General features: G+C 34.1%; 2 protein-coding genes across 5 annotated transcripts; both read right to left on the reverse strand.

The window, feature by feature from the left end:
• Nucleotides 1-420: 420 nt before the first annotated feature.
• LOC133204751 (uncharacterized) lies at nt 421-1,722 on the reverse strand. The gene is made up of 6 exons (XM_061340492.1): nt 1,420-1,722; nt 1,252-1,303; nt 953-1,160; nt 780-848; nt 569-650; nt 421-475 (listed from the first exon to the last, which is right to left on the reverse strand). Exons 1-6 carry the CDS (start codon nt 1,506-1,508, stop codon nt 421-423), a joined length of 555 nt encoding a protein of 184 aa, XP_061196476.1. The 5' UTR covers nt 1,509-1,722.
• A 1,743-nt stretch (nt 1,723-3,465) lies between these two features.
• LOC133171829 (protein LSM14 homolog B-like) lies at nt 3,466-22,942 on the reverse strand. Of its 4 annotated transcripts, XM_061306625.1 has the most exons (12): nt 22,706-22,941; nt 17,074-17,249; nt 16,805-16,967; nt 16,594-16,686; nt 15,846-15,893; nt 13,757-13,827; nt 12,941-13,154; nt 11,977-12,177; nt 10,217-10,373; nt 8,004-8,209; nt 5,759-5,886; nt 3,466-5,329 (listed from the first exon to the last, which is right to left on the reverse strand). In XM_061306625.1, the coding sequence occupies exons 1-12, from the start codon at nt 22,824-22,826 to the stop codon at nt 5,309-5,311; spliced, it is 1,599 nt and encodes a 532-aa protein (XP_061162609.1). In that variant the 5' UTR covers nt 22,827-22,941; the 3' UTR covers nt 3,466-5,308. The 4 variants fall into 4 exon arrangements, with proteins under 4 accessions (XP_061162609.1, XP_061162611.1, XP_061162610.1 ...); XM_061306627.1 differs by lacking the exon at nt 16,594-16,686 and having other exon boundaries at nt 22,706-22,942; XM_061306626.1 differs by lacking the exon at nt 15,846-15,893 and having other exon boundaries at nt 22,706-22,942.
• Nucleotides 22,943-22,986: the final 44 nt, after the last annotated feature.

Raw genomic sequence — 22,986 nt, forward strand, 5'->3', positions numbered from 1 at the left:
TACAAAGGTTAATAAATTTTGTTGTTTGTTGGAACTGGTGTTTTCATTACGACTGACATGAGGTGTTGAGTTAAGGTACAAATAAGTTCGGAAATAAGACCAAGCAGAATCTCAAATCAAAATAAGAACCTGGGAAATAATAAACATGAAATTATAGGAGAGTGTACAAAAAAATATTCTAGAACCACTAATGAAAATGGTGTTCTAAAGTTTACTCCTATTACACTAAAAATGGGACCAGTACGTTTTGTATTTAACTATGTATATATGTAATGAATTCCATGTTCAGTAATCTGTAGTTCACTTCACATCTTCAGCAGAATAAAGAAACATTCAAATGAAGTTTCAGGCAACAATAATTTATTAAACATATTTGACTGTTACATAAGGAAAAAATAAGCTGATGCAACGTCAGTAGCTTCATCTTTTTCTTTTGCTCTGAACCTTGGGTGTGCCGTGGCCTAAGTAGTCCAGTCTGAAATCAAATCGTAAAATATAAATAATTTTGTATTTTTTTAATACCCATTAAGACATGAAATCAAAATACTTCGGAGTAAATTAATGGTACCTGATTCTGAACATCTCTGTGTGAAAATTCAACCACCCGGCCAAGTTTTTCTGCTCCTCGGCTAAGGCGTTCAATTTCATTGCTAGATTGAAATATAAGTAACTTTAGTAAAATGAAGACTGATTTAAGATAAATTTCCACCCATAACTTTTAAGCTCATGAAACGGGAAATTCAATTTGCACATTGAGATTTGGCGAAAGTTATACTAACCTAATGCCTTCTCTGTCTCGTCTGCATCGTTCAGCAAAGCATTCAAAACCAGCCTCATCTGCACATTCTCTGAAAATATCAGTAAACAAATTAACCAATTCGTCCACTTGTGGTGAGGATATTAGCACCAAATACAAGATAAAACACGAAGTAAATTTTATAACAATATTAACCTTCTGCTAGACCTGCCATTTTGCTTTTCAGGTCTTTCATTGCAGTGTTGAACTGTTGAACAAACTGAACAGAACCAACAACAGAAGTAACTAAGAGCAGAAAAGCCAGAAAGAAGAGCAGATCTGTTGCCGAGAAGAAAGACAGAGCAGCAGCAGAAGTGGTTGTGGCAAAGCTGTTGACTCTCTCACCGAGCGACAGCAGCTCATGCTAAGAGAAGGGAAAGGAAGAGTTAGAAAGTACCAGAGATGTGAGAGACTTATTGTCAGTATACAAAACAAATAAACATTCAATAACCTACCCCTAGGGTGGCACTCATCTCCTTACTTAACTGCCACACATCACATCCCAACCTGCAAAAAACACAAAACGCGTTGCTATGGACGCTCTTTTTGCAATGCAACAAATAATTTGACGTTATTTTCTTAATTAATTTATAAAATTAACGAATAAACTTTCATTTACTTACTCATACATGTCTATATGCATTGCACGTCCTGTTGATGACAGGAATGTGCCAAGAAGGGTGGAAGATTGAATAAGCATAGAGGTTCTCATTTTTGCGTCTTGCTTTGACAATGCGCCGAATGCAAATGATGCCAAGTCCTGAAAATCTCGTGCTTATATACTTTCCAGGGAATATGCATGCCGTTGATTGGCTGCTTTTTGCTCGTGCTGATTGGTTTCCAAGAAGTGGGTTGTCCAATGAGCGAAGAGCGCCAAAACGTTGTACTCACGTCAAAAAAACAAGATGGGGTTCGGTTTTGTGCTTCATGATCTACAATGTTTTATCAATTATGCTAAGTCCTCACTATAGCATCATGTATGAATGCGTTTGTTGGAGCCATCTATAGATCTTCTCTAAGAATATAGAGGGAAACTATTCAAACATCATGTCTTGCCTATAGAATTTCATAAAACGATGTCTGAATTCGCCCAAAAGATCTCCCCGTTATGTTTAAGAATTTTTCATGTGTAAGCCTAACAAATTTCTACCTAACTTTTGACATAAATTTATCAAATACAACTAAGAGAATCCTTTTTTACAAACATTTTAAACATTCCGTTAATAATTGCTTTGAAAAATTCCATATATCTGTTCCATGGGAAAAACACGGAATATGTCGAATTTGATGTTGAAATTTCAGTAAGCAAAAGATCACTTTTTGAAAATCATTCCTAATCTAAAAACTTTGTATTAACATGGGGAGTAAAAATTTGTACATCTTAACACGACATTGATAGTATTTATGTAAAAATCCGTGTTAATTTTTTTTTCGTCTTCTTTGTTTACAATGGCGTTACTAAGACGCCATGACAACGATATTCTTCCGGTAAATTGTCTCGTGTTGTTTTGACAAGGATATTGTAGATCTAGTAAGATGAACTTTTTGAAAAGAACCTGAAGTATTATTTAAAATTTACAAGAGTTCCAAAAATATTCAAAACAAAATTGTTTTTCATTCTCAGCGGCTAGAAAATCACACATTTCGTGTTTACAACTCCATATTCATGAAATTAAGAATAAGATATTTCAATCAGAAAATGCTTTAAATCAGTCTTAATATTTGAATGATTATTATGTCAATTGATTTCGTTCTGTTTCTGTCATTAATATTTTTGCATTGAATACAAATATTAGAGCCTGTGAGGCCTATCAATTTTGTCAAAAAACTGCCACAGCATGCAAACATTCATAGAGGCCTGCAAAATCTTGTGTTATGACCTTAGTGAAGTTCTCACCAATAAAAGTCTAACTATTTTTCTCCTCCTACTTGTCCCTAACAACAGTACTTACGTTAACCCAAGTGGTATTAATAAAATTCAAAACATACGACATTGGTCAATGTGTAAAAGCCGCCATTACGACATCATATAGTGCATTTGGCGGAATAATTCAAAGGTAGCTAATTTGGTGTCTGATTCTATTTTTTATTCAAAGTAAGAATAGTAAATTATAAGTTAGTTGATACTCAAATAGGACCAACTATGTCATACACAAAACAACAGCAGACCTATTGTTTTGATGATTATATTTGGTACTATTTGCACGAGTCCACAATCTCAGCTATGTGAAAGAAAATAGACGCAAGTTTCGAGATTATCTCCCTTGCTGCGCTCTTTCGTTACTTTCTGCATAAACCGACAGGCGGGACATTTAAGCCTATATATATGCCGGCCTATCATAAATGATTGTCGAGATGCACTCTTCAACTCGAAAATTACCAATTTTAAGTACAGGCGTCGATTTTTTTCTACCCCCCCCCCCAAAAAAAAAACTCGGAAAAAAGTAAGGCGTCGATCAACCCCCTTCTCCCCAACTAACTAATAAAATATGAGTCTTTATTTTCTCGAAAATATGTGATTTCTCCGTCAATTATATCTGTATGTGATTCTGTGCAATCTTCTACTTCTACCGGTAAGTGGCCTCCAATAAATTCCAATCTGAGATATCATCCCTAGTATGGCTTTCTAGCTCCCCTCGGATGCCATAAAAATGCACATAACACCATAAAATATTGCATTTGTTCTTTATTTTGAATTCTCATTTCCATGGCTAACAAATTCATCACATCCTGCAGATTCATTAATTATAAAGAATGGATTTCACCGTCATAAGTGAATTGTTTTGAGAATCAAAAAGGGACTGTCAAGGTCCTTACATCATGGTTAAGTCAGATATTGGTGCAAAAACAAGTTTAATCCTTCAACATATTGTGGTTTTAGCTAGCATGAAAAGACTTAAATACTATGTATGTAATTCATTGACACGGTTTGATTCAATAAATATATAAAGCAATTGATAAATAAGGAGGGGAAAATACTACTCGTTACTTAAGAGAGAATGGTAAATTACGGATTTATAGTCCCTGCCTATTTAAATTGCAAATAACAAAGCAAAAGACTTTACAGTACAACCACTGATTTTTTTAACCATTTAACCCAAGCAAATGCTGTGTAGATCAGATAAGCACTATTGCAACAATGATAAAATTTTGATCATGTTGATCGCACTATTTCTTTTTCTAATATCATATCAATTAAGAAACAAAGGTATTGCTACACATTTTGCCTTCACAGTTAACAAAAGAAAAGTATTTTACAAATAGTTCAGGTATTTTAAATCTGTTCATACTGTGTTGAATTTTATTGAACTTTGAACTGAAATGTGTACAATAGATAATCATGTAGAATTTATCAATGTTACAAATTCACACAAAATTTTTACTCCAAAATTGTGAACATAAATTCGGTAACATTAATCCTTTTTCCAAATTTTGCAAATAATTAAATTTATTTGCTGCTGCTTATTAAGGTCATGAATTTTTGTTCTGTCTTAATCCTAAAAATAGACCATCTAACTAAAATTAAATGTTCTGAATCTGCTACCACTTCACAAACATCTAACAACATTCCATTCTGCCTCACGTGAGAGCATCTTTCTATTACAAATAAAAATCAAAATTCTGGCCAATCAGTTTCCACCTTTTTTAAATGGTTCTGTCTTATGTTGATTCAAGTTAATTGTGGCATAAATTTAATGTATAGTCTGCCCATCCATCACTCTTTCCTGAATTATTAAACGAAAATGCAAAAACTATACAAGATATCCCCCATGTAACATTCATACACACCATCACCTTTGCCATAATTTTGTTTACTACGAAACTCTCTGGGCTTTTAGATTTAGCTGTGCAAAAGAAACACATATTGGAACTACCAGCCAAGATTTCAGCAGCGGCCATTTCACTGGCTATTCAAAAGGACACTCTGACATAAACCTGAATGGGTTGTTGTTAGATGTTTGATAAGCCATAGTGGATGAAGAACATCAAATTTTAATAAGATTAGAAAAGTAGATTTTAGAGTACTTGGTAACAAGACCACCAGCAATACATGTACCAGCCCTCCTCGTGCAGAACAGAAAAACATGTTTAAGCCCCAAGCATGTTTTCTAACAATGCAAATATTTCCATTAACCACACAAACCATATGTATACACAGCAGTGTGTGCAACTGTTGCATACTGTCCATTCAAGTCTTTTCTGGAAGCTTAACACATTTTATAGCGCCATTTGGTTAGCTAGCACTAAGTCCACAGATTGCAACTGTTTGTCACTCTTACTAAATTGCTTCTTCAGGTGACAATAGTTACAAAATTTTGAAGAAAAAAAAAGAAAATCCAGAAAAAAATATCACAAAGTTTTCAAAAGGGGATTCTCTTTGGAAATTCACAAAATTGACAGTACATGAAAACACCATCTTCCACAAGTCTGTCCTTATCCAATGTCTAATTGTTGTCAGCTGCCTTCTTGTGACCCCTACTTCTCACACTCTACCCATATTTTCAATTTTCTCTATGACTGTGCTGCTGCTTTCTGAAATACAGAAGTATATAAGGAGACATTAAAATCCTCCTTACATGTAAATGTAGGAAGTAACTGTAGCTTAATCCAACGTCTAATATTTAAAATATTAATCAGAAATAAAATTTTGCGTTTTTTTTAAAGATAAATGTTGAAACATTTTAAAAATATTATATTACCTCTGTATATACTTAGAGTAGTTGTTGCAACTGTTACTTGAAGTAGCCTACAGTAGTAGGCCCTCAATTTTCACACTTGATTCTTTATTTTTTATATTACATGTATAATTTACAATTTCAAACTATGTGTATGAGCATTCCTTATTTTGAATTTCATCTGAAGTGGAAGGCCTTATAAAGCCCATACCACACTTTACTCTTTCAGTCCCAGGTTTGTTTACAGTAGCTCTATATGTACAAGCTTTTCTGAATGGACACTAACTTTGTAACTGTTTCCTCTTCTCTCTATACCCGCTGCTTCATAATCATAATCGTAGTCCACCCATCCTTGATTTCGTCCACCACCGCCACCACCAGATCCACCCCTACCAGATGGTGGTCGATAACCTCCTAAAATACAGTAAATAACATTCATTACCAGAGAACAGAAGCAATTCTGGTGATCAAAAGTAAGTGCAAAGTGTTCATACAAAACTATTAAAACATTTTTAGCAAGTGCTGCTCACAAAGGAAGCTTTACAGACTAACACATAAGAAAAGAAGAAATTCAGAATGAATCTGCACATTCATCAAGCAAATTTTTATGTTAAACTTTCCCACCAGAATTTTTTTTCTACCATGATATCATGTGACAATGGTGAATACATTTAACATTTTGGGTCAAATATATAAAATAGATATGCTAAATATAAATATGAAATACATAATAACTAATACCACTTGGGTAAAATGACTTTGTTTTACAACAGATATACAACTTCTTTGAATAAATTATTCTTATTTGTGAAGAAATGTTTCGTTCATTTCACTACAAAAAAACATTTTATAACCAATTCAACATATCTTGATACATATTGTATCGTGGCTCAAATATCGTGATACGTATCGATATAGAAAAGGCTGTATCGTCCCAGCCCTACTGCAGTTATCAAAGTTGATTCTTGCAGAATATTTTTTAAAAAATAAATGATGCCTTTTATTCAAAAAATTGCACCGTTTAGATCCTTAATGGAAATGCAACTAAAATCATCATAGTCTAGATTGAGTCTTGTGAGGTTGGACTAGGCGGATCAAAGTTAGAAGTGTAAGCTATGTAATGATTAAACTTTTTTGGTGGTATTCAGTATTATATATGTAAATAAAACTGTGCTCACCCAAACGGTTGCACCATGAAACAAATTAGTTTTGTATGATTTCTATCTATATAAATATTCAAAGTTACTTCCTTTTTCAACTAAAAAAAGTTTGTCCAACTCCATCTTTGCAAGCCAAGGGAGATGATCCACTCTTCTTTTCACCCTGTGAAGAGGAGAAGATCATCACCCTTGGTTAGTGAAGATGGTCCAACTCAGACCTGAAAACATCTCTTAAAAAAAGGGTAATTTAAATGTCATTTTACTGAGGCACCTTCCAATTCCCCTGCCCCCTTCTTTTTAATCCATCATTGCATAATGTTTCCATTTTTATTTTTTAAGGCTAAGGATTACTGATGAATAGGGCTGTCACGAGAACCCGAAATAACCGAGAACCACGGTCCAAGTTGTTCAGTTCGGTTCTGGTTCCATTTTTCCGTATTTCGGTTCGGGTCTGGTTTATATATTAGAGTCTGTTCAATCAAAAAATGGCGTCGAAATCAAAGGAATGATGACGATAACAGTGATAAATAAACATCACAATTGAAATCTTCTTCATTCCATGACAGAACACTTGTCACGGAAGTATTAGATAATTATCAAAACGAGTAGGAATGGTCAGGTTGTGGCTAATAGAAGGCCAAGTCACCGATGTCTAGACATTCGCATGGTTATGACTTGTTTTCAATGTAAATTTAATGTAACAAATAAAGATTTTTCAAGTTAAATTCATGAAATTAAGGTTTAAAATAGATGTAAATAACCGACCCGAAAAACTCGAAACCGAACCGAAAATTTACAGAACCGACCCGAAAAATTTTGGAACCGTGACAGCCCTACTGATGAACTGGAAACATTTAAATTTTATGCTGAAGTGCTTTTGAAGGGAGGTTGGAATTTTCTTGGTTGTTTTAGGAAATACCAAAAAAAAGAAAAAATGTTGCAATAGGTGTATAAAAATACAAAAGACTAATGGGCTACAATGCTAAGTGATTAACTTTGAACCTGTTGTACTTGAGAAGATTTTGTTTTTTCCCAAATTATATTTATTGTTGAGCTTTAGTCTCTTTTAGTAACCCCTTACCAGCCCCAAGACCATGATCTGAACGAATTGGGGGGTGGGGGTGGGGTGTTATTATGATTTTCCTTTACATGTTTATTCCATATTATAGTTTGATCCCCATTTTGTGACTCCATCCTTGACCAAGGGGCCTGATATGAACAAATTCTCAATCAGAAAAAGGTCACCTGACACAGGTGAGCTAAAATGCACCAAACAAATGTTTCACACTGATGCATTTAAATCTGTGACTCTTTTCAGTTCTATCAAACTTCGGTTTTACTAAACAATTTCCAAAAAACAAAGTAACTTACCCCGGAATCCTCTGTTGTAATTGCCTCGATAGTTATCAGACCGATATCCGTCATTTCTGAACCCACCACCTCCTCCTCTGTTCCCTCTGAACCCTCCATAGTATCCCCTTCCTCTTCCTCTAAAGTTACGACGAGGATTATCTGACATACCAAATGTCTCAACATTTAACTTGCGTTCTTCTCTCCAACTTGGGCGGGTTGACTTTCTGAATCATTAAGGAAAGAAAGTTGTGTATTACCTTTCTATTACTCTTTTTTGTGCTAAATATCTGACATGAATAAGTATAACAACAGTAATGAACACATGGATTCATAGAATATCCAAATGAAAAGTTTGTTCTTTCATGTTTAAATTTCATTTGTAACATTACTATAAGCATGCTTAAAATAATGCTGATATACTAGTAAGCTTACCATATTTGGCCGAATATAATACGCATTGGTGTAAAATACGCACCCCCCTTTTTGAGCCTGAAACTGGGGGGAAAAAATGCAGTTCGGTTGTATTATACGCAGCAGAAAATTTTACCAAGCGGTATTCTGAACTTTTGAAAATCGTGGTAATTTGCTATGAAAATCGGCGCGGAGATAAAGTGCCGAAAATTTACAGAACACGATATTTTATTCAAATGCGTTTTTATTTTTTAATCTTGACTTTCCATATCGCGGCAATCTGGAGGAAATTATCTATTTTAACAAAGCACGAGATAATGTTGCATTAAAGTATTAACAGAGTTTATTATTAATTTTTTTTTTTTAGCAAACGGTGATATTGAAATTATACGTCGCCGTATTCTAACTATTCTTTGTGGAAATAATTTTATTTCAACAAAGCACGAGATATTGTTGCAAGTTTAACAGTTGTCATATTTATTTTTAGTTTAAGGTAATCATGTTGAAAATTATGTAAATATAACAGGGCAAGCGATATTGTAACATCAAAGTATTCAAAGACTACGATTTTCTTCTTTTGAACTTGAAATTAATTAAATAAATAGCTGATGTTATAAAAATAAAATCAAAATTTAACAAGCGTATAAAGTGTAGTTATCAACACACCTCCGAAGCTGTGAAAAATGATGTACAAAGGTGGGATATATGTCTTCATACATCGAGGTAATCTTCGTGGACATCTTATTTTCTTCAGAGCACGAGTAAATGATAAGCTTAAGTTTCAACATATTTCATATTTCCTTTTTTAACTCTCAAACATTTTAACACGAGGCCGATATAAGATGTAAAATTACATTTAACAAGCGTTTAACTGTTTAATGTGTCGTTATCAACACACGCTTATACATACGAAAGATCATAAACCAACCCCTGATTTTTAACAAAGAAAATAATCAAAGCCATTAAAATCAGTGCTCTAACTGTAAAAACAATGCTTTGGAGTCGGTAAACAATTGAATTGCCTGGAGGGGTGTTGAGGGGTAATTATCAAGTGACAAGCGCACGTGTTCACAACATTGGCTTCCATTCATTGGGACGTATAGAGGGGTGTTTATGTTGAAATGAATTTTCACTGAGTTATTTAAAACCTAAAATAAAATTTTATTTTATTGTATTTCATTAAAAAATGACTCATTACTTTTTTGATCGAGTGTCTGACTGATAAGGTACATGTGTACTATGATTACGGAAGCACGTGGCAAAGGAATGTGTGAACATCTATAAATAACATCGTTAATGGCGGCCTACACGGAGACGATGAACATGCAGCTCAAATTAATTTTAACTTGCTTTTAAATTTAATTTAACTATCAAAAGGTTATAAATATAACATTTTTAACAAGTCTACATTCTAACAATAACTTTCCGAAGTTTTAAATATGGCGATAAACAGCAAGAAATTGCACAAGTCTCTAGGTAATACTACGGTATGTGCGTATGATAGCCGTGTTTCACATGAAAGAAAAACCTATCAAAATCCCATTGTGGTGTAAAATACGCACCCCTTTCTCACAGAAAATTATTTTGGGAAAAAAGTGCGTATTATATTCAGCCAAATACGGTAAGTTATTTCGGAAATAAAACCTACCAAATACCTATACCATTTTGGCCAAAAGCAAGCCAGCCGGCAAACTACAGAAGAGATTTTTTTTATAGAATTTTTAGCAAAATCAATGTAAATATAAATTCTAATAATGTGTATTTAATGCCTGCCAGGTTTTTCAGCAAGTTTTTGAAGTGCTACAAAGATTTTCGCTCACCCTTTGGCACGCTCTGTTGCTTCACAACTAATGTTGTCAAAAAAAGATTTGTTCTTATCATAATACATCTCATCCTCTTCTTCGGGAACCTCATCCTCTCCATTTTCCACACTATCTTCCTTGTCCCCATTGACGGACTTCTCATCCTTCTTTTCACCTGTAATACATCACTATATTATTCTCTGCAGTGCTATCAATAAGAATGATTATCTGTGGTCTTCCTTTGCATATAAAAAAGATCTAATAAACTAAATCTAGGATACTGTATCACGTGTAACCCCCCCCCCCCCCCCAAATTAAAGGTTTAAGGTTAAGAATCTTGGTGTATTTAAATCAAAATGTAGCTCTACAGCAGTATCACAGAGAAAATATCTTTAAGTTCCAAAATTTATTTCAGTGTACATATACAGTGGCACCTCATTTATCCGGACGTCTCTGTCCCCAACGAAATCGTCCGGATAAATGAATCGTCCGGATAATTGAATAACATCTCAAAAAAACACTCTTTAAGCATGTATATATGCACATTCTTCTTTAAAATGTGATAGCAAAGAAAAAAAAAACTTTTAAATTATATTTTGGTTTATTGTTTTAAAAGCAGTAATTGATTAAAGAAAAAAGTTTGAATTCCCATCATTAAAAATACCTTGAAAAACGTAATCAACTTATGTATGTAACGCCAGTTTTATATATCTTTTCTAAAGTAATGGATGTTTGTAAACGGTAGTACATTAAATAGAGATGTTTCTTCAAATATGTACCTTTGTAAACTGTCTTGTGGGAAAAAAGCGTTTGAAATAGATTAACGTTTTTAGCAATAGATTCGTATTTTAAACTACAATCGACATGATAAAGAGCATTACGAAATCGGTAGATCGTTATTTATTGCTCATTTTATTTACAACTCTCCAAAATTCTCATCAATTTACCAATGTATATACGGTTAGCAATATGAATTTGAACGGATTATTATTTAATTAATGCACAGTATAAGCTAAATTCTTTGCTTCATACTAAAGATAAACGTGTGATTGAATTGGGGTAAACACACGCTAATTATAGATGCTATTGTTTGTAGGTCACAGGTAACCGCCTTCAAACTGACTGCATGGCCAATGTTTTTACAACAATTAACACGAATGCAAGATAAGTGTGAAAAAGTCGTTTCTTGAAAAATTACCGTCCGGATAAACGAGTCATTTTTCAATGAAATATTATGTTTTGTAGTAGAAATTGACCGTCCGGATACGGAACGCGAATTTCCGGATTAATGAGACAAAATAACGTGGAAAAAAATCAGTTCCCAAAAAATATCATCCGGATGGTGAAGCGTCCGGATAAACGCGGCGCCACTGTACATGTAAACATGTAGTTTGAGCACACTTCAAATTAAATCATGCTTTATGTAGTAAAACCAGTATTTATCAGACTACTATTTCTTGGAAGTTCAGTACACTAATTTTTTTTAAAAATTAAAATTAAATGGTACATGTAAAAAAGCTGAAAAACTGCCTTGCATAATTTAGTGTCAACCTTTCAATCAGAAAAGATTTTTACAGCTTTTTTTCAATGCCTAGAGAAGACAGATCATTTCAACCAATTATCTAAATTTTGTGCTTGGATACTCAAAATTCAATCATCATGTTACTAGTTCAGTGCTTAATTTGAATGTAAAATACAGAAAATCTGCACAAGTAAACATGTCTGAACTTCTCCAAGCCATGTACATGCATTTGAAAATCATTGGAAATGTGACTCACCTATTGTTAATTTCTCCTTTAATTCCCTCTCAATCTCATCCTTATCAAACTGAGCATTTGCCTCTTCAAAGTCAAACTCGCCCTCAAATTTGAGGGGAGATTCCACTTTCCTATTTGACTGATACCTGCCCCGTGATGACTGTCCCCTCTGGAAACCCCTGTTGGGTCCCCTTTGTGAGGCATTTCCCCTTGGTGGTCCTCCTGTGATATATAATGTATAAGCATATTACTATTTATATTAAATATTAGCATAATAAAGGACACATCTTGCACAAATTTTGACTTTTTATTTCACTTCTACCGAAGCAGTTTTTGTTTTATGGTAATTTATGTCTGAGAAATGGACATCACAAAGTAACATACATGTACGTTGTACATGTATGTCAAATGTGTTGTCTCAGATAAACTAATTACACTTTGAATTTTCAGCATCTTCCTTTTTTTTTTTAACTCACTTTATAAAAAGATAGACAAATTCAAACTAAGGGGATAAATAATGTCTTACATATAACAAATGTGTATTAACTGAGGAGAGATGTGTTGATCTTTACACCTGACAGGAATGTCTGGTGCTCAATTTTAAAATTTTATTATTTCGATGCATCATCTTAAGTTTCTTCTTATTAGAAATAATGCTCCAAATCAAGTTTGTAAATGAATACGACTAAAACCACATGGATCAACTCAAATATTTCAAGTGGCAATCCCCGGATGTGTATGAATAAAAAAGAACCCCATAGAAGGCTGGAGACCCAAGATATATGAATCCAATTTTCCTTCCTTCTACATTTTCATTTCTTTTTTCAAAAATGTGTGTTTTTGAGTCTTTGATTTTAGAGAATTTGATTTGGTCCTAAGTGTACATTGATTACACAGGACCAAATGTCTGAAGTGACCCAGAAAACTTTTGCATAGACTGGGCATGAAGACATAAAATATCCTCTCAATAAATGTTTCAAATTACCAAAATATGCATGTTTATCTGGAGGTGCTCCTCTTCCACCCCTTGGGCCACCCCTCTCAAATCCTCCCCTTCCTCCCCTGGAGTATGTGTTGGAGGACTGAGGCCTTTGTTGTTGGTGTTTCCGTGACCTATCACCCATTGGATGCTGACTGCTGCTCTGTGCATTTTGTGAACTGTGCTGGTGTGAATTTTTCTGTGATTTCTCTGGACTCATCTGAAAACAAGGAAAATTAGATAAGAATTTCTATGCTTGATATACATTCTAATATTTACAGGGAATAAGCAACTTTAATTTGTATATGTGAAAAGATTGTTGATATTCAAACCCAGTTCCAAATCATATTTTACATCCCTTTTAAGATAGCCTATCTTACATGTATTTGGGGCTTTCCAAATATGACCAGAACCCTTTTAACATCAATGTGAACAATGAAACCATTGTTCAACACAAGCACAGGTTGAAAAATCCTCAAATTCATGCAATATTTATATATTATACAATGTTTGTAGTTCATATGGCAGTCTTAAGACTAAAGTGGTTTGGTTGAAACTAAACACATGCTAATGAAAGGTTTAATACATTAAATTTATTGGAGGTAATAAATCTCTTTAGTTAACTCAAGTTGAGTACTCAATTTCTGCATACATTCAAACTGATCTTCATCCTCATTCGATCAATGGAACATCATCACACTAGAGGTATGTATTTTTAGTTTAATGATTAATGGGAAAGGTTCTACCATCTTAAAATCACCTTCGAACCACAAGCATTGGTTTTACAAGTTTTACTTAAGTATATATGCTATTCTCTTTTACCTGAGTGCCCTGATCAAGGGTTGGAGATTTGCGACTGGACTGAACACTTGGAGGAGTTGGACCTCTTGATCCTGAAAATGAAGAGAAACTAACTTGTCAACTCTGTGTCTTTCAAATAAATAGTATTTTAAATTCAAAAACATCTTGTTTAAGCCGATTATATATTTGTAATGTACATGTATAAAATTTAATCTATAGAAACAAGAGGCTCATGGGCTACAATGCTCATCTGAGTCAACATTCTTTTCTGGACAAAAAAAAAATATGCAATTGTCACATCCAAATTAAAATCCATGTTTTCAACAATTTTTACTCATAGTATAGTCGCTATAGTGAGGCTTGGTGTCAACTTTACTATTTAAAGCCTTTTCATGTTGATGACTATTTTGCATTAAACTTGTTCCCAAAGTTTGGCCCCAATCTATAGTAAAGCAAGTGTCACAGACAAATAATTTCAGTTTTTAAGGCATACTTGAGAAAACACTACACTGGAATACTTGTACATAAATGACTAATTGTGGCCCCTCCCCCTCTTTAGAAGAACATTTTTAAGATTTGTCCTCCATTTTCAGGTGTATATCAAAAGTTTGACCCCCTTTTGTGACCCATCCGAGTCCAACAACTCGTGATTATCATTTCAAGAAACATGATTCTTCCAAAATCAAATTTTTTGTAGATAAAAATGACTATGATTAGGTGTTCTTTAAACAATCCCTTTTCTTCTTATATAAATTTTTTCCCTATTATGGCCAACCCTTGCCCCAGGTTCCATGTTTAAATAACCTCGACATTTCACTACCAAATGTGACCCTACTTTTCTTGAAAAGAAAATTTATAAATAATTTTTCCATATATTCCAATGTAAAACATTGACTACTATGGCCAATTCTTAGCACCTGGGATCAAGCTATGCGAAGATTTGTATGAACCTTCATTTGGACTTAAGTTTTGTCTTTTCTGACTTAGTTGTTCTTGGAGGAAAAAAAGAAAGACTTTTAACAGACCCCATTCAATTTTCCAAATTTCTGAATTATCCCTCCTTGAAAAAGATAGTGGCCCTCTGTTTGGACAAATTGAATCTGCATCACGGTTTTGTGACAAGTTTATTTGAATTTGGCACAAAGATTCTCAAAAACAAGAAGAAAATGTGAAAAGTTCGTATATAGGAAATACATACACCTAAGGGTGCAACGATAAACCGTTTGACAGTATATCGTGGTATATTTTTCCTCGGTTCAATTCACGATACTCTAAACTGATATCGCAGTTCGGTTCAATCGGTCCAGAATTATCAGTTTTGTCCGTTTTATTTCCTTCTTTACTATTTCAAAACGGCTTCCGCGCAAAACGTGAGGTCGCCGATAACGCATTTACGGCAGTTAAACTCATCTCCAGCATCTTACAGACCTCAGATTTAACACGGAGAGGGACTTAATGTGATTATAAGTTATAGATGTTAAGACAAATGATAAACCCTTTAGGTCTAAACGTATTCTTTGATAATACACGATATTCCATCACATGTGTATTTCGATGAAAATTCGCTGTCTTGTTGACTAAAACGTATTAACACGAGTAATATGACAATTGGTTTTCTACGTAAATAAAAGGAATAAAAGAATGTCTTCCTTTTTCATTCCAATTTAAAAGGAAGATTATTAGGAAATGTCCCCGTAGTTCCCTCACTTTCCTGTAAATGTTCATCATTGGTTTAGAATGTTCACACAACTCAAAGATCTACCTAACAATCCAATTCAAGTTAACAAAATGTTATTTTAATTATTATTAAAAAATATGAACATTTTGTATAACCCTGTCAAGTTTGAAAAAAATATGATGACAAACTTGAAAGATTTTTAACCTTGTTATGTATCGTGATATGTATCGTATCGTGAACTGAATACCGTGATACGTATCGTATCGTGAGGTTAGTGTATCGCTGCACCCCTACATACACCAGACAATTCTTGATCAGAAAAGTTTGCCCAAGTCTCTGGCTCAGGTGAGCTAAAAAAGGTAAGACCTTACTTATATCAGTAATGAAATCATCAGTCAAACAAAAGTATAGATACAATGATTATCAACAAACCTTCTAAGTCAAGACCAAAACTGTCATGGTCTTCCAACTCATGCTTTTCTGTAAATTAGTGAACAAGTGAAATAAACAATCATTAATATCCATGCAGTTGTAAATAATAATCAAGTTTACCTTCACCAAAAATTAACATTAACAAATTAAATCAAATACAAATATTAATTTATAAACAAAATCTGAACCGAGAGAAGGTAGATTTCAAGAGAAGTATTTTAGACAAAATATACAAGGTAAAACTCTGCAACCGCAAAGCTCATGAGAAATGATCCCCGGAAATTTTTCATACACTGTTTAGCACTTCCAGATAAATAGGCCTAGCTAACCTTCATTCAAAAAGCCCAATGAATGGAAAAAGCAAACACTGAGTACGTATTCAATGCGAAGGATTACAGACTAGCAGAATCCATCTACAGAACAGCAACTTACTGAAATAAGGGATACTTGAAACTTATATGTCAATAAATTGACAGACATTACATGATCACTGGTATGCAACATGGATTCCTCGCAGATTGTACATGTACATCATAGGGAAAAAGACAAAGAAATGATATACAGGCTTTAGAATACTGGAAGCTGATGAAACATGTACAAAATGTACTTTATATATGAAAAAAATGTTTAATCTGCACAAAATTTGTTAGGATTAGTGATGCTATGTGGTGGACATGTTGATGTCACAACTTAGTGCAAGTATTCAGTTACATGCAAAGCTGGAAGTGGAATGCCATGTGCTACCCACCAGGGCGTCGTATAGCTTGTTGAGAACCCACTTGAATACTCTGATCCACCGTAGGAGAAGCACGGTTAAAACTGGGAGATGGACCTCGTGAACCTGCTTTCACAAATTCAGCATTTGTTTAAAACACCTTTCTCCCAAGTACATTTCACCATCACTATCAATTATAAAAAAAAATCTAAAAGGGAGGTAATTCAATAGAATACTTCTGTACCTGACTGATTTGGGATAGCTCCAAAAGGCTGGGGAGCTGTTCCTGGTGCTTGACCATACTGACTATATAACTGGGGACCACCAAATGGTTGGTAGCTGGATCCTCCAAAACCACCACCGCCACCACTTTGCTGTTGAAACCCCGATGAGGTTGGCTGGGAGGACTAGGCAGAGAAAACAAAAGTTAAGCTAGATTAATGAAAAGCAAGATTGAAATCATAGAAAAATAGCCATTTATGTCTTTTATCAAGGGTTTTTCATTTGTTTTACCTTAACTATGGCAGGATCTTGCGGTGGCATAGATGCTTGCAAAGGTTGTGCTTTTGGGGGCTCACAGACATGAAGGTCTTTGATGTCACTGCCTCTAAATATGATATATTCAAATATCTCATCACGCGGAGCCACAGGACGATCTGTTGGCCTGTCCTCTGTTCCAAATGATCTCACTAAAATATGAATAAATTTGAAATACAAAAACATATTTGTACCAGATGGGGAAAAAAATCAATGACGTCATGTTTACTAACTGATACTGCATGTTTGGAATAAACTAGAAAAATATTTCTAGAGAATATGAATGCCCAACCTAATGGTAACTTGCAATACAACATAATAAGAATTGCATTCAATCAGTTTAAGCCAATAGTAAAATATGATGAAAGAAAAAATTCCCTTTTCAATAAACAGAATTGATACTTCCTTAGTTACAACTGTTGCTTTTTATAGCATGGTATGTACAGAGTGTTCATTCACCCTACCTTGGTTCAATGCCTAAATGTCTAAGCCATAATGAACTTTCTACAAACTCATAAAATGTAAACTTAAAATCAGAAATTTTCTGTTTGATTCAAATGCTCTCAAAGAGTATACAAGTTTATGGAATCATAACTTATTCATAAAGGGTAATCCTTTACCAAAATCAGGAAGACAAGTAGAATCAGGAAAAAGACATGTCAAGGTTATAGGGAAGGACAAGGTTAGAAAATTTGACAAACATGAATTGCTATCACTAAAGTTAATTGTAAAATATCAATAAATTCTACAATTTCTTTCAAACTGAGATAAAACACACAAATGTGGACTAAGGTTGTACCGATAATCAGAAAACATAGATTGTCGACGAAAAAATGCTACCAATTCCGATGTTCGATTATAATTTTTCATAATCGATCATCGGAAACATACTTCTAATACAATACATTCCGGAATTATCCATTTCTGGTTTAAAATTTATTTCTTCTTAATGAAAGAAAATGGCGTCTGCATATGATACTAGCCAACTAGCACGAAGCAGAGGTGATTTAGAACTGAAAGGTGCATATTTAGGGCCTAAAAAAAAATTGTTTGTTTCCTGTAACCCAACTGACCCATTCATTTTACCCCCGGGTGGATTTTTTCTCTGCCAAATCTGTGTTTGCTCTTTGGTTTGATCAATCAACTGATTCTTTTTATTAAAAAAATATTAATTGTATCTTTTATTTAAGACATAAAATATGCAACTTAGTCAACATTTACCTTAAATATAAAGAGTAACCAATTCCCCCCACAACTTTTTGAAGTTCGTTTTCTGCCACTAGCAGCCATGTTGGGTGTCCACTGTATAACACCTGGATAATTCAGTCCCAGGATGTTTGACCCCATTATATATATATTAAAAAAAAAAAAAAAAATCCCGACCTACAGACCCTTGATTTTTTGGGAATGTTACAGGAAACAAACAATTTTTTTAGGCCTAGAAAGTGTAAAAGAAGCAAAACAACAAAGAAAATAATATATTATATATTTTATATATTCATGTTAAAGAAATGATACGAAATAATTGTAATAGTCTGCTTTTTGTATACAAAGCTATGAAATCCAATTATAATCAGTAAAATCGCATCGGAAGCAGTAACCGATTCCAATCGATGATCGATTATGAAAATTAACCGATGTCCCATCATAATGTGGACACGGGCATAGAAGACAAGACATGACAAGCAATGTATGTCCTACTATCTACATGAAATGCAACAAGCAAATTCAAAGAATTGTGGTCCCCCACTTTTGGTGTCTTAGTGGTTGGGACACAATTATTTATGGCATATTGTAACTGTCTTGTTTGTGTGCCCTTCAAACTTCTAGATCAAGGTCATGAAGTCAAAAATGATATAGCTTTTGGTAAAGTGTTGTCATAAGTAATGTACATGTAAAATATGAAAGCCTTATCTGCTCTAAAAGTTCTTGCCTATGTGAAAAAAATATGAAAAACACTGTAGGTTAAACTTAGAGGTCAAGGACACAACGTCAAAACCCAGAGTACATTCGGAAAGGTCTTTAAACAGGTAATACACAAATATGAATGTCCTATCTTCTGTCATTCAAATGTTATTACCAATAATAAAATTTTTGAAAATTAGGTCAAACTTCAAGGTCAAATATAGCACATTTTAACACTTCTTGTAACAGAAAATGCAATTGTCAAATATGAATGCACTATTTTCTGTCATTGAAATGTTATCACCAATGTTAATTTCTTTTTAAATTAGGTCAAACCTCAAGGTCAAGGGTCAAAAACTGTAGCATGTTTGGAAATTTTTTTTGTTTGTTTGTTTGTTGTTTAACGTCCCTCTCAAGAATTTTTCACTCATATGGAGACACCACCACTTGATGGTGGAGAGCTGCGAATTTTTTACCTATACTCGGCACTCAGGACCATTGAGCAGTGATCCTTTTTGTGTCAGCACCTACTGCGACACGGAACCTCAGTTTATATAATCTCATCCGAAGGATTGATCTCCACATCCCACAGTGGGATTTAAACCCGCGTCATAAGGATCAACTTCTTACTCCACGACTCCAGAGCAGACGCTCTAACCACTGCACCAAGCTGGCGTTTGGAAAAGTCTTGTGACAGGTAATGCACATGTCAAATATGAATGCTCCATCTTCTCTCATTCAAAAGTTATAACTAAAGTTAAAATTTTTAAAACTAGGTCAAACTTCAAGGTCAGGGTCACGGGGCAAAAAATCATGGTACAGTGCGGACTCGTTATTATGGTGACGGTTTTATAAGATAGAATGCTTATTACATTGTAAATTCAAAGCACAAAACCATTTCTTAACAAATCTATACAAAATAGAACTGTTTATTACGATGTCCTTAAATGCCGGGACTCGGTATTACGATGTAAAAATTCTGTCCAAAATTTTTTTCACTCCGTGTTTATTCGGTGTTGATCGACGGTAGACACTTAAGGAGACACTAAATAAACACTGAAACACCTGTGCTCTGACAGAGTGTTAACTTGCAGGGCCGTTAGGTGATTAGTGATGTTTGACTGCACACACCTTGACTGTTCTAGCTAGGTCAGCAGAATTGGAGACGTGTCAAAGCCATTGTTAAACAATTAAACTGTTTATTTATAAATGTAGTCTCTAGTTTATCTATCTGTTAAGTTTATTTATTTTTTTTTTTACTATGGTTAATAAGTAAAATTAATTTATTAGATAAAAGGTTACATTTAATCGTATGCATGTATGTTAAATACGTAATGTGTAATTTCGTTTGCAGTTAAACTGCGGAATGGACAGCTTGGGTATCAAACATAATTTTGGCAAAATTTGAACTCCAATAACGTTTTAACAGCTTGGATAATGGCTTGGACTACCTCACAGGTGTCAGCAGAAATACAAATCGATAATTGCTGAACTGCTAATTGAACTCTGTTCAGTAATTTAAAAATTCAAATTTATTTTGACATTTAGCTTGTGTGTTTTCAAATCCTGTCCATGAATATGCCTATCACACTGCCCACTTTCATTAGTTGTTCACTGCAGCACTAAGCTCATTGAACACCCAAAACCGCCCAGTGATGTATTGTTGATGTTTATGTAGTAACGATACGAAGACATTGAAAATTTTAAGAACGCATTATCTAGTCAGAAACGAAAGTAAAAGTAAACGGAAATGGCGGCAGATAAATGAAGATTGCCGAAGTTTTTATAAAAAATGTGCACATTTCTTTTAAAATGAAGGAAATGGAAGAAATAGCATCATGAAGATATCTATTCAAGATAAGTTATTAATAAATTATATGTATATAGCATTTTAATGAAGAATTTGAACAGAAGAAGGAAACAAAAGGAGAAAAATACATCTCCTAATACAACAACAAGCTTTCAAAACGATGTTTTACTGGATTTTATTGGGAAATTTTATTTCATTGCCCTCGGTATTACGATATTTTACCGTGACAAAATGAACATCGTAATAACGAGTCCGCACTGTATATTTGGAAAGGTCTCGTCACAGGTAATCAAGGGTAATGTACATTTGAAATATGAAAGCCCTATCTCTTCTCAATCAAAAGTTATGACCAAGATAAAAGTAACGTTAAAATTTTTGAAAAGTAGGTACTTCAAGGTCAAGAGTGTCAAAAAATCTGTCTATTTGGAAATGTACATGAAATATGAAAGCCTTATCTTTTCTCATTCAAAAGATATGACCAAGGTCAAAGTCTCTGTGACAGACAGACTGACAGACAAATGAGATTTAATGTCCTCTCCCTTTTGCAAAAGTTGGGGACAACGAATATTATGAGCAGTCTTATGTCCAACTGGGACAAATTAATCTATATTTATTAAAACAATCCAACCTCTTTTGCAAAATCTGACTTTGGTGGGGAGAAACGATAGTCATGTTTCTAACATATGCCAAAATATAACAAACATCCTTGGTAGCATGGGACAGAATAATTGTTTGCTTTAATTGAACAATTATAATACAACCAAAGTATTGTACAATTATTCCCTTGATAGCAGGCAAATATTACATGCAAAATGTTTTTCTCTAATGTGGGAGCACATTAGAATATGTCCCATATTGCAATGTAGCAAAATGGAGCAAATCCACTCCTGCATGATTTTGAAGAATACAAACCAAGTTTCACTGAAAATTAACCACCAAATGAAATATGAGAAATCTTTTCAAGCTTGTATGTACCTAGATTGATATTGTCATAATTCTTTCAATGAGTTGCCGAAGTAGCAAGATAATTCTAATCTACACATATACTACAGAAAATTCAGTTTCAATTGTCATCACAAATAAATTTAAAGCAAGAAATGTTAGAAAATGTGTAAATTTCCCCCTTTCCATGGAATTTTTCTTTTGCTAGAAGGTACACATTAACTCAAAAAGGTTTTTTATGATTAATTTTGTAGTTATTTTTATGCAACTACTTTCGATATATCCCGTGGCAAATCGTGCTAGAGAGGATCTGCTCCATTTTGTTACATTGCAACTATATGGTTAATGGGACATACTCTAACTGTGATGTGGGGTTATCTTGAGATAACTGAGGTACAAGCAAACAAAATCTATGAAGAGGCCAGAATATACTGTAATAAATGGTATGAAGACCATCACCATTTATATTCCACCTGACATTACTCCAATTTCCATGCACATTACACATGTCCTGCATTGTGCATTTACTGTCAAAAACCATCATATGCAATACTATAGATGAAAAAGTTAAGTTTTTGGCCATATAATTACAGCTTACTTGGAACGCAGTCTCTTCCCTATGACCATGATGGCCATTGTATGTGATTCAATAATTCTCAATAAATTACATAGTTATGCAAAATGTCAGACACTTACTGGTCCTAGGGGATGCAAATTATGCAGTGTTATCATTTCACACTTGCAGCTTCGATACACTATACACCTTTGTTGACATAACAGAACACAGCTGACTTATATACTAGGTCACAGTTTAAGAGATGCAAGATTTGACAAAGACAGTGACAGCAGAAATGAATTCAGTATTTCACATACTTGAGACTGAGCTATATTGTAAAATTTGTCAGCTGCTACACTAATGCTGACAGTACGGAACGGGGTACTTTTACGTACCTTTCGCTAATGCAACTGTCGACTCATTGGGATCAATAGTGTATAAAATGCCCTCATAACGAATTCCTGCCTTCGAAATGAGGCTTATTTTACTGCCGAGATATGGAATCCCCCCACTCATGACGCCTTATGACAAAGCGTCAGAAATTATGGAGGATGGCGGTGGATTCTCAGCTTTGTGCCTATCTCTCTGGAACTGTTCTATCCAAAATGGCGATCTATTATGATTGGACGGTAGATGGCGCTAAACTTCAAAAAATACTTCCCATAATTCTTGTGAC

Source organism: Saccostrea echinata, unplaced genomic scaffold (assembly GCF_033153115.1).
Source record: "Saccostrea echinata isolate AGI-Se365-2 ecotype Australia unplaced genomic scaffold, CSIRO_AGI_Sech_v1 ptg000054l, whole genome shotgun sequence".
NCBI classification, from domain to species: domain Eukaryota; kingdom Metazoa; phylum Mollusca; class Bivalvia; order Ostreida; family Ostreidae; genus Saccostrea; species Saccostrea echinata.

What these genes read in the sequence shown, in the direction of transcription:
- LOC133204751 (XM_061340492.1), bottom strand. Translation starts at nt 1,508, where the DNA reads ATGAGAACCTCTATGCTTATTCAATCTTCCACCCTTCTTGGCACATTC. An exon ending in AGATGAGTGCCACCCTAGGG is followed by an intron (nt 1,161 to 1,251) that starts GTAGGTTATTGA and finishes CCCTTCTCTTAG; the next exon opens with CATGAGCTGCTGTCGCTCGG. An exon ending in AATGGCAGGTCTAGCAGAAG is followed by an intron (nt 849 to 952) that starts GTTAATATTGTT and finishes TGATATTTTCAG; the next exon opens with AGAATGTGCAGATGAGGCTG.
- LOC133171829 (XM_061306625.1), bottom strand. Translation starts at nt 22,826, where the DNA reads ATGAGTGGGGGGATTCCATATCTCGGCAGTAAAATAAGCCTCATTTCG. An exon ending in GACAGTTGCATTAGCGAAAG is followed by an intron (nt 17,250 to 22,705) that starts GTACGTAAAAGT and finishes TTCATATTTTAG; the next exon opens with TGAGATCATTTGGAACAGAG. An exon ending in AAGATCCTGCCATAGTTAAG is followed by an intron (nt 16,968 to 17,073) that starts GTAAAACAAATG and finishes TTCTCTGCCTAG; the next exon opens with TCCTCCCAGCCAACCTCATC.